General features: G+C 35.8%; 1 protein-coding gene across 8 annotated transcripts in view; it reads left to right on the top strand.

The window, feature by feature from the left end:
* trc (Serine/threonine-protein kinase tricornered) overlaps positions 1 to 16,978 on the top strand; it is a 79,756-nt gene that overhangs the window by 42,401 nt on the left and 20,377 nt on the right. For 7 of the 8 annotated variants that reach the window (XR_014179574.1, XM_081988745.1, XM_081988743.1 and 4 more), the window contains one exon: positions 13,149 to 13,281. Coding sequence is in view for 7 of the 8 variants with exons in the window: in XM_081988739.1 (XP_081844865.1) it covers positions 13,149 to 13,281 (133 nt within the window). In the remaining variant the exon portion in view is untranslated. Of the gene's footprint in view, positions 1 to 2,220; positions 2,555 to 13,148; positions 13,282 to 16,978 lie in introns of those variants that run through there. The other variant, XM_081988740.1, reaches the window with a different exon arrangement.

Raw genomic sequence — 16,978 nt, 5'->3', positions numbered from 1 at the left:
CAAAAAATACTAAAATCAATGAAAAACTAAAATCACAAAACAATTACTAACTGGAGTAGTATACAGGGTGGCCCAAACTTAATTCGAACCCCCCCCCCAGTTTGGACTCCCCGTAAAATGTACAGGGTGTTTCATTTAAAGTAGTGCAGTTTTTTGCCAGTACGTATCTCGGAAATTGTACACGTTTTTTGAATCACCTAGTAGGCCATTTTGTTGTAAATTTTGACAGACAGAATTAAATGACGTAATAAAAACAGGGTGTCCCATTTGAAATAATATTTTTTTTTAACCTTTTAAGTAAAGTCACTTTCCACTTTAACCGACTATAACTCGGTTATTTTGACAGTTACAGGGTGATTCAATATGCCAATTTGTAGCCCTTTAAACCCTCTTTGGACCACCCTGTATAATGTTTATATAAAAAATCTCAAAACCGAGTTATTTAATAAGAAAGATAGGGTGAACTGAACTGAAATCTGTATTCAACAGTTTCCAATTTGACAGCCCCTAATTCGGTTATTTTGACAGTTACAGGGTGATTCGGTATATCAATTTGTAGCCCTTTAAACCTTCTTTGGACCACCCTGTATAATGTTTATAGTAAAAGTCTCAAAATCAAGTTATTTAATAAGAAAGATAGAGGGAACTGAACTGAAATCTGAATTTAACAGTTTCCACTTTGACAACCCCTAATTCGGTTATTTTGACAGTTACAGGGTGTTTCAATATATCAATTTGTAGCCCTTTAAACCCTCTTTGGGTCACCCTGTATAATGTTTATAATAAAAATCTCAAAACCGAGTTATTGAATAAGAAAGATAGGATGAACTGAACTGAAATCTGAATTTAACAGTTTCCACTTTGACACCCCCTAATTCGGTTATTTTGACAGTTACAGGGTGATTCATTATATCAATTTGTAGCCCTTTAAACCCTCTTTGGACCACCCTGTATAATATTTATAGTAAATATCTCAAAATCAAGTTATTTAATAAGAAAGATAGGGTGAACTGAACTGAAATCTGAATTTAACAGTTTCCAGTTTGACAGCCCCTAATTCGGTTATTTTGACAGTTACAGGGTGATTCAATATATCAATTTGTAGCCCTTTAAACCCTCTTTTGATCACCCTGTATAATGTTTATACAAAAAATCTCAAAATCAAGTTATTTAATAAGAAAGATAGGGTGAACTGAACTGAAATCTAAAATGTTAACAGTTTCCACTTTAACAGTCCATAACTTGGTTATTTTGACAGTTACACGGTGATTCAATACGTCCATTTGTAGCCCTTTAAACCCTCTTTGGACCACCCTGTATAATGTTTATATAAAAAATCTCAAAACCGAGTTATTTAATAAGAAAGATAGTGGGAACTGAACTGAAATCTGAATTTAACAGTTTCCACTTTGACAGCCCCTAATTCGGTTATTTTGACAGTTACAGGGTGATTCAGTATATCAAAATGTAGCCCTTTAAACCTTCTTTGGACCACCCTGTATAATGTTTATAGTAAAAATGTCAAAATCAAGTTATTTAATAAGAAAGATAGGGTGAACTGAACTGAAATCTGAATTTAACAGTTTCCACTTTGACAGCCCCTAATTCGGTTGTTTTGACAGTTACAGGGTGTTTCAATATATCGATTTGTAGCCCTTTAAACCCTCTTTGGACTACCCTGTATAATGTTTATAGTGAAAATGTCAAAACCGAGTTATTTGACAGTAAAGACCGTGTGAACTGAATTGAAATCTGCATTCAACAACTACCACTTTAACAGTCCATAAGTCGGTTATTGTGAAAGTTACAGGGTGATTCAATATATCAGTTTGTAGCCCTTGAAACACTCTTTTGATCACCCTGTATAATGTTTGTAAAAAAAAAATTCAAAATCGAGTTATTTGATAGTAAAGCAGCGGCTTTACTGTGAAACTTGGCAACACTGATTGGACGCCATCTTGGCTTGAAAAAAATCAAATTTTGAAAAATAAGGTTTTTTTCTGTGTTATATGATTTTCCTGAAAAATGACGTAACACAAAACAAAATGGCGTACCGCCACCATCTTGGAATATTAAAAATATAATTTTTGACCGACCACCCTGTATATAGTTGATACGTACACAAAGACACGGTCATCTGTCAAGGACGTTGACAAATCGATAAAAATAATACGAAAATTGTCAACGGCAACAAACACACACGCGGGGCCACCTTCTCCGTGGCGCGATTGCAATGCACCACGTCCTGGTGCGCGGATTTGCGCCTCGAAACCGCTATTTTCCGTTCTCTCCGGTTTCAGTCGACCGATACAGCTGGTGCCCGTCATGCGGCCAGTTTTTGACGGAGTCGTCGTCGTCGTCAGCACCGCGATATCCTGGTGATTTCTTCTTCTAGGATGACGGTATAGTGCGAACCACGCGAATTTGCTTGTGACGTCACGTTTTTTCCCATCCGCGTACGCGGTTATGTAATTTGTGTATATGTTTGTGTATTGTTTCTCGGTGGCTAAAGCCGGATGCACTAAAATAGGATTGTCGTCGAAGAGCAAAAAAGGTACACGCATATCGATGCCAAAGCACATCTCTACTCGCTTTAATGCTTTTCCAGCCTGAAATAGTGATGTTTTTTCTGTGTTGGTCGATTCTCTGACGTTTTTTACGCAAAAAGTCGTTCTTTATAAAATGTCATATCTCTCGTAGTTTTTGAGATATTTGAATGTTTCGTCACACTGAGAGAACGATTTGATTAAAACAAGCAATAGTTAAGTTGGGACACCCTGTATCGTCTGAGTATAGTAAATTTGCAAAATTTTCTTTAAATTTTATATACAGTTTCATCAACCGATTAACTTGCTTCTATGTCATTTTGACGTCAGCTGTCAAATACGAGAGTTATTCAAGGTCAAAGCAAAAAGTGTCCAAAAATGTTGGTCTGGAAAGTTTGGTCAAATTTGACGCCCTCTAGCGGCCTAACGGTGCAACCGATTAACTTAAGCGGTCACATGTTCTGAAAGCTGACACTTTGAGCTATCTTTTTGCTTCTATGTCATTTTGACGTCAGCTGTCAAATACGAGAGTTATTCAAGGTCAAAGCAAAAAGTGTCTAAAAATGTTGGTCTGGAAAGTTTGGTCAACTTTGACGCCCTCTAGCGGCCTAACGGTGCAACCGATTAACTTAAGCGGTCATATTTTCTGAAAGCTGACACTTTGAGCTATCTTTTTGCTTCTATGTCATTTTGACGTCAGCTGTCAAATACGAGAGTTATTCAAGGTCAAAGCAAAAAGTGTCCAAAAATGTTGGTCTGGAAAGTTTGGTCAACTTTGACGCCCTCTAGCGGCCTAACGGTGCAACCGATTAACTTAAGCGGTCACATGTTCTGAAAGCTGACACTTTGAGCTATCTTTTTGCTTCTATGTCATTTTGACGTCAGCTGTCAAATACGAGAGTTATTCAAGGTCAAAGCAAAAAGTGTCCAAAAATGTTGGTCTGGAAAGTTTGGTCAACTTTGACGCCCTCTAGCGGCCTAACGGTGCAACCGATTAACTTAAGCGGTCATATTTTCTGAAAGCTGACACTTTGAGCTATCTTTTTGCTTCTATGTCATTTTGACGTCAGCTGTCAAATACGAGAGTTATTCAAGGTCAAAGCAAAAAGTGTCCAAAAATGTTGGTCTGGAAAGTTTGGTCAACTTTGACGCCCTCTAGCGGCCTAACGGTGCAACCGATTAACTTAAGCGGTCATATTTTCTGAAAGCTGACACTTTGAGCTATCTTTTTGCTTCTATGTCATTTTGACGTCAGCTGTCAAATACGAGAGTTATTCAAGGTCAAAGCAAAAAGTGTCCAAAAATGTTGGTCTGGAAAGTTTGGTCAACTTTGACGCCCTCTAGCGGCCTAACGGTGCAACCGATTAACTTAAGCGGTCATATTTTCTGAAAGCTGACACTTTGAGCTATCTTTTTGCTTCTATGTCATTTTGACGTCAGCTGTCAAATACGAGAGTTATTCAAGGTCAAAGCAAAAAGTGTCTAAAAATGTTGGTCTGGAAAGTTTGGTCAACTTTGACGCCCTCTAGCGGCCTAACGGTGCAACCGATTAACTTAAGCGGCCATATTTTCTGAAAGCTGACACTTTGAGCTATCTTTTTGCTTCTATGCCATTTTGACGTCAGCTGTCAAATACGAGAGTTATTCAAGGTCAAAGCAAAAAGTGTCCAAAAATGTTAGTCTGGAAAGTTTGGTCAACTTTGACGCCCTCTAGCGGCCTGACGGTGCAACCGATTAACTTAAGCGGCCATATTTTCTGAAAGCTGACACTTTAGGCTATCTTTTACCTTCAGTGACATTTTGACGTCAACTGTCAAGTAACCAAGTTATTCAAGGTCATATTCGTCAGTGTCTAAAGAATCGTACTTGACAGCTACTGACTACTGACACTTGACAGGACCGTTTTTCGATTTGGCAACGCTGCAATACATTAAAAACACCGCAAATTCGTTGGACATGTAGAACAACACGTATAGTTTTACTCAAATTAGATGGTTCCGTTCGTACGGGGGGTAAGAAGGCAATTGACCGCTTCCACCCGAGCGCAATCAGCTGTGATCCAAACTATACATTTTTGTTACCCAGTGGTTCGGGTTTTTCGTTTGCTAGTGTAATGTAATGCTTTCAGGTCACCTTGAAATATCAAACATTAATAAAAGATTGATTAATTAACGTTCTTTCAGTTGATACAACCGCAATGACATTGAATCTACTACGAAATATACAGGGTGTCTCAAAAAACTGTATCACTCAGGCTGCAGAAAATATGGATTTGGGACACGCTGTATGTACAGAAAAACCCCCAAAAACAATGGTACAAATTAGTATAACACTAACATGTGTTTGAGCTACCCTGTATGTATAAGAGGTAGTTGAAAAAGGTATTCAGTGACAACCAAATTGATATTTTGAATCACCCTGTAACTGTCAAAATAATCGAGCACTCTCATTGGGAATTTAAAGAAGACTTCAAAGGCTACACAGTGGTCAAAATTTGAACTGTGTAACTGTCAAATTAACTGAATAACAAGCTGTCAAAGTGGGCACTACTAATTTGTTGCTGTTTCGGAGTTTATCGTGCAACAACTCCCTAATTATTATAATTTACTAAAACACTCTAATTGGGGATTTCTAGAGGTCTTCAAGGGCTACACAGTGGTCAAAATTAGAACTCTGTAACTGTCAAAATAACAGAGTTACAGGGTGTTCAATTGGAAAGTGTCAAATTCAGTCCACTCTGTATTTGTGCTTGAATAACTCAATTATATGACATTTTTTTTCTTTTCTTTTTCGTCTTTCTTCTTCTTCTCTTTCTTTATATTTTTCTTCATTGTTTTTTTTTTAGGTTCTTTTTTCCTTCCTTGTTTTACTTTCCTGTTTGCCCTGTTTTCTTTCTTTAGGTAATTTTGTCTCTTCTTCATCTACTTTCTTTTTATTCTTTGTTTTTCCTTTTCTTACTTTTCTTCTTTATTTTTTCTTTTTGTTTGATTTATTTTCTTTTTTTTTCCCTAACTTTTTTTTGCTTTGTTCCTCTTTGCTTCATTCCGTTTTGGTCGGTTATTTGACATTTTTCAACGTCATTGCAATTTAGTTTGATTTTTCATCTATATCAATAGTGAGCACTAATTTAAACACCCACTGGAGTCATATTCTGTTGAAAACCAGTGAAATTTCGGTTCGAACATGGCGACGTCATCGCAATTTACTTTGATTCGTTGTATAGCACTCTCTCACACACAAACCGAATCGATAAAAAGGAAAGTGTTCTCAAGGAAGTAATCATTGATTGTGCACCAAAGTACAAACGTTATTTCCGTCGTGTAATACATCAAAACTTTCTGCCTTTTTTTTTTTTGATCTAAATCAAAGCGAAAGTTAATCCTCGGTTAAAGTTAACCATAACCTGTACAGAATGTCTTAATAAACACGTTATTTGCATAATGTGCGTTTTAAACGTGACGCATCCGAGTGCAATTATGGTATTATTGGTTTGCGTAACGACTGTATATTTTACTATACAGGGTGTTGCAGAAACAACAAAACTAGGGACGCTAGTCAACTGCGCCTGGCGTTTCGTTCGAAATAGGGTCACGGCACCTAAAAAATGCCTGAAAAGTGCGGTACCGTTTCGTCACACTAACTTGGTGGTACTTGGCTGCATCTCAGTGGTACCCGAACCGTTCTAACTGTGGGTTCTTTATTGCTTTTCCGGTCCGCCCGATGGTACCGACCATTGTGACTTGATTTCGGCGCTTTCACGGTCGTTAAAGGCAATTTTTTTTGACAGACTTGTAGGTAAGTGACAGCTGTCAAACTTCAATCAAGTTACTCTCCATACGTCAGGTAGACAGCTGTCAAAAATTTCAGTCCATTCCATCCGCCAGTTTCCGAGATGTAACACAATTCAGTTGTTTGTTGCTTAACATGTAGATTCTACTTTAAACATTTTTTTGACAGACTTGTAGGTAAGTGACAGCTGTCAAACTTCAATCAAGTTACTCTCCATACGTCAGGTAGACAGCTGTCAAAAATTTCAGTCCTCTCCATCCGCCAGTTTCTGAGATATAACACAATTTAGTTGTTTGTTGCTTAACATGTAAATTCTACTTTAAAGATGGGCTTTAAATTGTTTTTTGACAGACTTGTAGGTAAGTGACAGCTGTCAAACTTCAATCAAGTTACTCTCCATACGTCAGGTAGACAGCTGTCAAAAATTTCAGTCCTCTCCATCCGCCAGTTTCTGAGATATAACACAATTTAGTTGTTTGTTGCTTAACATGTAGATTTTACTTTAAAATTTTTTTTGACAGACTTGTAGGTAAGTGACAGCTGTCAAACTTCAATCAAGTTACTCTCCATACGTCAGGTAGATAGCTGTCAAAAATTTCAGTCCTCCAGCAAGCAGTTTCTGAGATATTGCACGTTTTGTCATTTTCTTTCTCATCTGAGTGTTTCCTTGACACTTTGCCCATCCTGTATATAAAAGAAATGGTCGAAATTCCTGATTTGAAACGTACGAAAATAGCGAGTGTTAGAATAACAATTTAAGCGTAAATTTATATAACAAAAATAAAAATTAGCTAAGTTTACATCGTTCGATTCAAGGAAGATCAGTGTCTAAATAAAACTTATACACGTACGATTAAGCCATGAAATGTTTGTTATTTTATCGGTTAAACGGTAAATATACCATAATTCAAGGTTAGAGTGTTTACGGGCTACACAGTGGTCAAAATTAGAACTCTGTAACTGTCAAAATAACCAAGTTACGAGCTGTCAAAGCTTTGGCACCACTAGTTTGCCTATTGATGTTCTCCATGCAATAGCTCCCTAATCGTTGACAGTTACTGAAAAATTCTAATAAGGTATTTGAAGAGCACTTCATGGGCTACACAGTGGTTAAAATTAGAACCATGTAACTGTCAAAATAACCAAGTTACGAGCTGTCAAAGTTTTGTCACCACTAGTTTGACTTTGATGTTCTCCATGCAATAGCTCCCTAATCGTTGACAGTTACTGAAAGATTCTAAAAGGGTATTTATAGAGCACTTCACGGGCTACACAGTGGTCAAAATTAGAACTCTGTAACTGTCAAAATAACTAAGTTACGAGCTGTCAAAGTTTTGGCACGACTAGTTTGACTTTGATGTTCTCTATGCAATAGCTCCCTAATCGTTGACAGTTACTAAAAGTTACTATTAGGGTATTTAAAGAGCACTTCACGGGCTACACAGTGGTCAAAATTAGAACCATGTAACTGTCAAAATAACCAAGTTACGAGCTGTCAAAGTTTTGGCACGACTAATTTGACTTTGATGTTCTCCATGCAATAGCTCCCTAATCGTTGACAGTTACTGAAAGATTCTAAAAGGGTATTTATAGAGCACTTCACGGGCTACACAGTGGTCAAAATTAGAACTCTGTAACTGTCAAAATAACCAAGTTTCGAGCTGTCAAAGTTTTGGCACGACTAGTTTGACTTTGATGTTCTCTATGCAATAACTCCCTAATCGTTGACAGTTACTAAAAGTTTCTAATAGGGTATTTAAAGAGCACTTCACGGGCTACACAGTGGTTTAAATTAGAAATCTGTAACTGTCAAAATAACCAAGTTACGAGCTGTCAAAGTTTTGGCACGACTAGTTTGACTTTGATGTTCTCTATGCAATAGCTCTCTAATCGTTGACAGTTACTGAAAGATTCTAATAAGGTATTTGAAGAGCACTTCATGGGCTACACAGTGGTTAAAATTAGAACCATGTAACTGTGAAAATAACCAAGTTACGAGGTGCCAAAGTTTTTGGCACGACTAGTTTGACTTTGATGTTCTCCATGTAATAGCTCCCTAATCGTTGACAGTTACTGAAAAATTCTAATAGGGTATTTAAAGAGCACTTCACGGGCTACACAGTGGTCAAAATTGGAACTCTGTAACTGTCAAAATGACTAAGTTACGAGCTGTCAAAGTTTTGGCACGATTAGTTTGACTTTGATGTTCTCCATGCAATAGCTCCCTAATTGTTGACAGTTACTGAAAGATTCTAAAAGGGTATTTAAAGAGCACTTCACGGGCTACACAGTGGTCAAAATTGGAACTCTGTAACTGTCAAAATAACCAAGTTACGAGCTGTCAAAGTTTTTAAAAATTGACATGTGGTAGTTTCAAATGAAATTTGCAAATTTTGACAGTATACGCACTTTCTGAGATAAATTTGTTGGTTTTTGACATTTCAAAAAATGTAAATTTGACATTTTTTTAGAAGTTTTATTATTTTTTGCCAAATCCACATAGTTTTTCCAAATTTGGTTGTCCAAAGGCAGTTTTTGTTTCTGAGTAGCCTCAGTACACCTTCTGAGGTCAAAATTTGCTCAGAAAATGGGTCAAAGACTAGTAAAAACAGGACAAAACTTGTGAATCACACATTTTACTAGAAAAATCGTACCGTTTTCAATCAATTACAGGCCAGTGGTTCAATTTAGTAGATTAACAATTTAAGAAGGTCAAAATTGTGAAAAAAACCGGACAAGGCCAATCAAATCGATAGTACAGTTCAAATTGTAAGTAATATCGATAACTTAAAATATTAATGAAATAGCCAATAGTTTTGGTTTTTATTATAGTTCGGGACAATACTAGTAAATTGCCCTTGACTGGAAAAAAATAATCGTCAATTCCCAGTCGTTACGAATAATAATTAAACCAGTTTACGAAAACAGCCATCAAGGTTGATTGACTGAAAAATTTACGGAAAAAATTGTAGGGGGAGTTTGCGTGTAGCCTTAATTTATAATGTATGTCGTTAGGGTTGAAATTCGTTTCAAACCACTCGCCTTAGTAACGCTCCTTTCCATAACAGTAGCTATTAATTGTAAGCAAAAATAGGCTTTATAATATTTAATATCAAAAAAAGGTTATTTCAGGATATATAGTATGAATCACTGGGCAATTTGCCTTACTGATACAGTTCAAATCAAATTAATGAATCAGCACGTCCAAAGGATTTTATTTAGTATACTGGGTGATTCAAGTAAAGTTTATGCCTAGAAGTAATTTTAAAAAAAAGTGCAACATCCTGTGTAATCCTGTCACTGATGTTCTGATCTAGTTCGTAGTCAAAATTGACAGAAAAATGACACAATTGTCAAATCTGTCTTTGAATGTCAGCTGTCAAATTTAATTTTTTTTTCAAACGTCAAACACAACAACATTTTTCGCTTGAGTGTAAAAATGCGCAAAATCCCTTTCAAACTACCATTCACATGCGACTGGTTGTGACCGCCATATTGGCATTTTACTGACAGTTATCAGACACTGTCAAATTTGAATTTTGTCAAAAGTCAGAAAAACTGACGCGATACAGCTGACAGTTGTTTGGCAGCTTTCGTGAATTGTGTCGTTGTAGCAAAGTGTCAGCTGTCAAATTTAGTTCAATAATTGTCCTTAGTTAGGTTGACAGATTACGTTGGATTAGTTTGACAGCTGTCAAAAAATTGCTACTCCATTGATGCAATAGTTTCGTGGGGGTTGTACTTTTAAATCGGGTGGATGGGCAAATGGACTTTTTGATTGGTACTTGACGCGTTTTGTCAGATTTACGCGCAAGTGACAGGTGTCAAATTTGACACAATTACTGTCTTAGGTTAGTTTGACAGCTGTCCAAAAATTGCAGCTCAATTAGTGCCGAGATTAAACTTTGAATCAAGTCGTTGGGGAAATTTACTCAATCATCGTTAAGAGTCTATATTAATAGGTCTAGTCACGCTTGAGCGTAACTGACAGCTGTCAAATTTGACACAATTACTGTCTTAGGTTAGTTTGACAGCTGTCAAACCATTTTAGTTCAATTGGTGTCGTAATTTCGTAGAAGTTTCTAAATTAGATGCGTTTACTTATTCATCGTTAGAGGTTTACATTCATTTGTCTTGTTGCTAGGCTTGCGCTCAAGTGACAGCTGTCAAATTTGACACAATTACTGTCTTAGGTTAGTTTGACAGCTGTCAAATCATTTTAGCTCAATTGGTGTCGTAGTTTCGTGGAGATTAAACTTTGAATCAAGTCGATGGGGAAATTTACTCAATCATCGTTAATAGTCTACATTAATAAGTCTTGTCACGCTTGCGCGTAACTGACAGCTGTCAAATTTGACACAATTACTGTCTTAGGTTAGTTTGACAGCTGTCAAACCATTTTAGTTCAATTGGTGTCGTAATTTCGTAGAAGTTTTTAAATTAGATGCGTTTACTTATTCATCGTTGGAGGTTTACATTCATTTGTCTTGTTGCTAGGCTTGCGCTCAAGTGACAGCTGTCAAATTTGACACAATTACTGTCTTAGGTTAGTTTGACAGCTGTCAAATCATTTTAGCTCAATTGGTGTCGTAGTTTTGTGGAGATTAAACTTTGAATCAAGTCGATGGGGAAATTTACTCAATCATCGTTAATAGTCTACATTAATAAGTCTTGTCACGCTTGCGCGTAACTGACAGCTGTCAAATTTGACACAATTACTGTCTTAGGTTAGTTTGACGGCTGTCAAATCATTTTAGCTCAATTGGTGTCGTAGTTTCGTAGAAGTTTCTAAATTAGATGCGTTTACTTATTCATCGTTGGAGGTTTACATTTATTTGTCTTGTTGCTAGGCTTGCGCTCAAGTGACAGCTGTCAAATTTGACACAATTACTGTCTTAGGTTAGTTTGACAGCTGTCAAATCATTTTAGCTCAATTGGTGTCGTAGTTTCGTGGAGATTAAACTTTGAATCAAGTCGTTGGTGAAATTTACTCAATCATCGTTAAGAGTCTACATTAATAGGTCTTGTCACGCTTGAGCGTAACTGACAGCTGTCAAATTTGACACAATTACTGTCTTAGGTTAGTTTGACGGCTGTCAAATCATTTTAGCTCAATTGGTGTCGTAGTTTCGTAGAAGTTTCTAAATTAGATGCGTTTACTTATTCATCGTTGGAGGTTTACATTTATTTGTCTTGTTGATAGGCTTGCGCTCAAGTGACAGCTGTCAAATTTGACACGATTACTGTCTTATGTTAGTTTGACAGCTGTCAAATCATTTTAGCTCAATTGGTGTCGTAGTTTCGTGGAGATTAAACTTTGAATCAAGTCGATGGGGAAATTTACTCAATCATCGTTAATAGTCTACATTAATAAGTCTTGTCACGCTTGCGCGTAACTGACAGCTGTCAAATTTGACACGATTACTGTCTTAGGTTAGTTTGACGGCTGTCAAATCATTTTAGCTCAATTGGTGTCGTAGTTTCGTGGAGATTAAACTTTGAATCAAGTCGATGGGGAAATTTACTCAATCATCGTTAAGAGTCTATATTAATAGGTCTAGTCACGCTTGCGCGTAACTGACAGCTGTCAAATTTGACACGATTACTGTCTTAGGTTAGTTTGACGGCTGTCAAATCATTTTAGCTCAATTGGTGTCGTAATTTCGTAGAAGTTTCTAAATTAGATGCGTTTACTTATTCATCGTTGGAGGTTTACATTCATTTGTCTTGTTGCTAGGCTTGCGCTCAAGTGACAGCTGTCAAATTTGACACAATTACTGTCTTAGGTTAGTTTGACAGCTGTCAAATCATTTTAGCTCAATTGGTATCGTAGTTTCGTGGAGGTTAAACTTTGAATCAAGTCGTTGGGGAAATTTACTCAATCATCGTTAAGAGTCTACATTAATCGGTCTTGTCACGCTTGCGCGTAACTGACAGCTGTCAAATTTGACACGATTACTGTCTTAGGTTAGTTTGACATCTGTCAAAACATTTTAGCTCAATTGATGTCGTAATTTCGAAGAAGTTTTTAAATTAGATGCGTTTACTTATTCATCGTTAGAGGTTTACATTCATTTGTCTTGTTGCTAGGCTTGCGCTCAAGTGACAGCTGTCAAATTTGACACGATTACTGTCTTGGGTTAGTTTGACGGCTGTCAAATCATTTTAGCTCAATTGGTGTCGTAGTTTCTTAGAAGTTTCTAAATTAGATGCGTTTACTTATTCATCGTTGGAGGTTTACATTTATTTGTCTTGTTGCTAGGCTTGCGCTCAAGTGACAGCTGTCAAATTTGACACAATTACTCGTCTTAGGTTAGTTTGACAGCTGTCAAGCTTGACAGCATCGTTGGGTTTAGGTTAGGTTAAGGTTTAAAAAATACATAAATGTACAAATTACACAATAATTTGAAAGTTAAAAGGCTGATAAGTAACCGTGAAACTTGCCCACGCTTTCGAAGCTGTTTACCGTTTTCGTTGGCTGGAAAATGCGCGTCGAAAAGCAAATATTAAATTCGACCCACGTCCACGGAAAATAATCGAGCAAAAACAAACAATTGCCCAGAAATTGCGAAACTTTCGGTGTTTCAATGGTTTAAAAGGAGAAAAATTCAGAGGAATTCCTCGTTCGCTCGAATCTTGTTTTTGAGGACACCCTGTACTATTTCAAGACCTGAAATTGACCCACAACCAGTCTTTTTTGCTATACACGGTGTTTGGAAATAACTTCCAAATCAAATTACTCGTTGTGTTCTCTCACTTTTGGGACACTCTGTACGTTGAATTTTTGACTGATTTTTTTTTTTTTTTTTGCAGGGGTCCTGGACATGACTACGACGGAGAATATCCGTTTTAGTGTCCACACCCTGGACAAGGCGACAAAGGCCAAAGTAACCTTAGAAAATTATTACAGTAATCTCGTAGCGCAGCATGTAGAACGAAAACAAAGGTAAGGTTTTTCTGGTCAGCAGTGTATTTTTTTTTTTTTTTTTTTTTTTTTTTTGTATACGGTGGCCCAAAAAAATGTCAATAATCCAGTCATTTTGTCACTTTACCTAAGAAACCTTGAAGTTTTACGAATAATTTTACTTGAGACACCTTGTATGTATATTACTACTTTTTTTTGGAATTTTTTTTAATATCGACTTTCAACTCCTTTTCGACTAATTTGTAGTCGGGGAATCCATTACAACTGTCAGTTTGACAATAACTGTCACTCAATTCGAGTAAATCCAATATGGCGACCCTTATTAAGTTTACCCTGTTAAACTGCCTTATTTGACTAGCATGGTATGGACTTTTATACGTCTATGGATAGCTAATAAATTAGGCTTTCCCTCAATATGTCACATTGATTGATTGGTTCAGTAGTTTGGCCGCCAGAGGGCTTCAAAGTTGCTTAATATTTTCTGTTAAATTTTCATGCATTGTTTTGTTTAAACCTGTATAACTCCGTTATTTCACTGGCGTGGTATGTAGTTTTATACGTCGATGGATAGCCAATGAAATAAGCTTTTTAACCATATGGCTACATGGTTTGATAGCTTGCATTGTTTTGCCGCTAGGGGGCTTCAAACCTAAGCAACGTTTTCTGCTAAATTTTTATGCACTGTTTCGTTTGAACCTGAAGAACTCTCTTATTTGATTGACACGGTATGAATTTTTATATGTCGATGGACAGCCAGTTAAATGGGCTTTCTAACGATATGCAACATTGGTTGATTGGTTCAATGGTTTGGCCGCTAGAGGGCTTCAAAGTTGCTCAATATTTTCTGTTACATTTTCGTGCACTGTTTCGTTTTAACCTTAATATCGCCCTTATTTGACTGACATGGTATAAAGTTTTATATGTCGATGGACAGCCAATAAAATGGGCTTTCTAACGATATGCAACATTGACGGATTGGTTCAATAGTTTGGCCGCTAGAGGGCTTCAAAGTTTCTCAATGTTTTCTGTTAAATTTTTATGCACTGTTTCGTTTGAACCTGAATAACTCTCTTATTTGACTGGCATGGTATGAACTTTTATATGTCGATGGACAGCCAGTTAAATGGGCTTTCTCACGATATGCAACATTGACTGATTGGTTCAATAGTTTGGCCGCTAGAGGGCTTCAAAGTTGATCAATGTTTTCTGTTCACTTTTATGTCAAATTGTTTGCAAGTCAAATTTCTACCTTAAAAAGTAAAAACAAATTAGGTCAAAAATCTTAAAAAAGCTTTCAAAAGTTGTATTTAAAGTAGTTTGAGTCAATTTTTGTGTGTTCGAAGCCAACATCAGGTATGAAAGTCAATTTTCATAGTTTCGGGGACTCTATTTTGGATTTCAAGTCATTTTTTTACGAAATTTTGGTCAAAAACCTTGAAAATTGACTTTAAAACCGTTTTTTAAGCTTTTCAAGTCAGTTTTCATGGATTTGAAGTCAAAATTCGGATTGGAAGTCTTGAAATTTGTCTTAAAGACTTGAAACTTGACTTGAGAGACAAACTTTAAGTTTTCAAGCTAATTTGTATGGTTTTTGGGTCTGTTTTTCGGTTTTCGATTAATTTTTAGGTCAGAAAGCTTGAAAATTGACTTTAAAACTGTTTTTTAAGCTTTTCAAGTCAGTTTTCATGGATTTGAAGTCAAAATTCGGACTGGAAGTCTTGAAATTTGCCTTAAAGACCAGAAAATTGACTTAAAAGACAAACTTCAAGTTTTCAAGCTAATTTGTATGGTTTTTGGGTATGTTTTTCGGTTTTCGATTAATTTTTATGTCAAAAACCTTGAAAATTGACTTTAAAACCATTTTTTAAACTTTTCAAGTCAGTTTTCATGGGTTTGAAGTCAATATTCGGACTGGAAGTCTTGAAATTGGTCTTAAAGACGTGAAAATTGACTTGAGAGACAAACTTTAAGTTTTCAAGTCAATTTGTATGGTTTTTGGGTCTGTTTTTCGGTTTTCGATTAATTTTTAGGTCAAAAACCGTGAAAATTGACTTTAAAACTGTTTCTTAAACTTTTCATGTCAGTTTTCAAGGGTTTGAAGTAAATATTCGTACTGGAAGTCTTGAAATTTGTCTTAAAGACGTGAAAATTGACTTGAAAGACAAACTTTAAGTTTTCAAGCTAATTTGTATGGTTTTTGGATCTGTTTTTCGGTTTTCGATTAATTTTTGGGTCAAAAACCTTGAAAATTGACTTTAAAACTGTTTTTTAAGCTTTTCAAGTCAGTTTTCATGGATTTGAAGTCAAAATTCGGACTGAAAGTTATGAAATTTGTCTTAAAGACAAGAAAATTGACTTGAGAGACAAACTTTAAGTTTTCAAGCTAATTTGTATGGTTTTTGGGTCTGTTTTTCGGTTTTCGATTAATTTTTAGGTCAAAAACCTTGAAAATTGGCTTTAAAACCTTTTTTTAAGCTTTTCAAGTCAATTTTCATGGGTTTGAAGTCAATATTCGGACTGGAAGTCTTGAAATTTGTCTTAAAGACTTGAAACTTCACTTGAGAGACAAACTTTAAGTTTTCAAGCTAATTTGTATGGTTTTTGGGTCTGTTTTTCGGTTTTCGATTAATTTTTAGGTCAAAAAGCTTGAAAATTGACTTTAAAACTGTTTTTTAAGATTTTCAAGTCAGTTTTCATGGATTTGAAGTCAAAATTCGGACTGGAAGTCTTGAAATTTGTCTTAAAGACTTGAAACTTCACTTGAGAGACAAACTTTAAGTTTTCAAGCTAATTTGTATGGTTTTTGGGTCTGTTTTTCGGTTTTCGATTAATTTTTAGGTCAAAAAGCTTGAAAATTGACTTTAAAACTGTTTTTTAAGATTTTCAAGTCAGTTTTCATGGATTTGAAGTCAAAATTCGGACTGGAAGTCTTGAAATTTGTCTTAAAGACGTGAAAATTGACTTGAAAGACAAACTTTAAGTTTTCAAGCTAATTTGTATGGTTTCTGGGTCTGTTTTTCGGTTTTCGATTAATTTTTTTGAGTCAAAAGCCTTGATAATTGACTTTAAAACCGTTTCTTAAGCTTTTCAAGTCAGTTTTCATGGGTTTGAAGTCAAAATTCGGACTGGAAGTCTTGAAATTTGTCTTAAAGACAAGAAAATTGACTTGAGAGACAAACTTTAAGTTTTCAAGCTAATTTGTATGGTTTTTGGGTCTGTTTTTCGGTTTTCGATTAATTTTTAGGTCAAAAACCTTGAAAATTTACTTTAAAACTGTTTTTTAAGCTTTTCAAGTCAGTTTTCATGGGTTTAAAGTTAAAATTCGGACTGGAAGTCTTGAAATTTGTCTTAAAGACGTGAAAATTGACTTGAGAGACAAACTTTAAGTTTTCAAGCTAATTTGTATGGTTTTTGGGTCTGTTTTTCGGTTTTCTATTAATTTTTGGGTCAAAAACATTGAAAATTGACTTTAAAACTGTTTCTTAAGCTTTTCAAGTCAGTTTTCATGGGTTTAAAGTCAAAATTCGCACTGGAAGTCTTGAAATTTGTCTTAAAGACGTGAAAATTGACTTGAGAGACAAACTTTAAGTTTTCAAGGCAATTTTTATGGTTATTGGGTCTGTTTTTCGGTTTTCGATTAATTTTTAGGTCAAAAACCTTGAAAATTGGCTTTAAAACTGTTTTTTAAACTTTTCAAGTCAGTTTTCATGGATTTGAA

Source organism: Ips typographus, linkage group LG10, assembly GCF_016097725.1.
Source record: "Ips typographus isolate SLU linkage group LG10, UJ_Ityp_2.0, whole genome shotgun sequence".
NCBI classification, from domain to species: Eukaryota; Metazoa; Arthropoda; class Insecta; order Coleoptera; family Curculionidae; genus Ips; species Ips typographus.
Note: the sequence above shows the minus strand (reverse complement) of the source record. Positions and strands in the feature narration are given on the sequence as shown.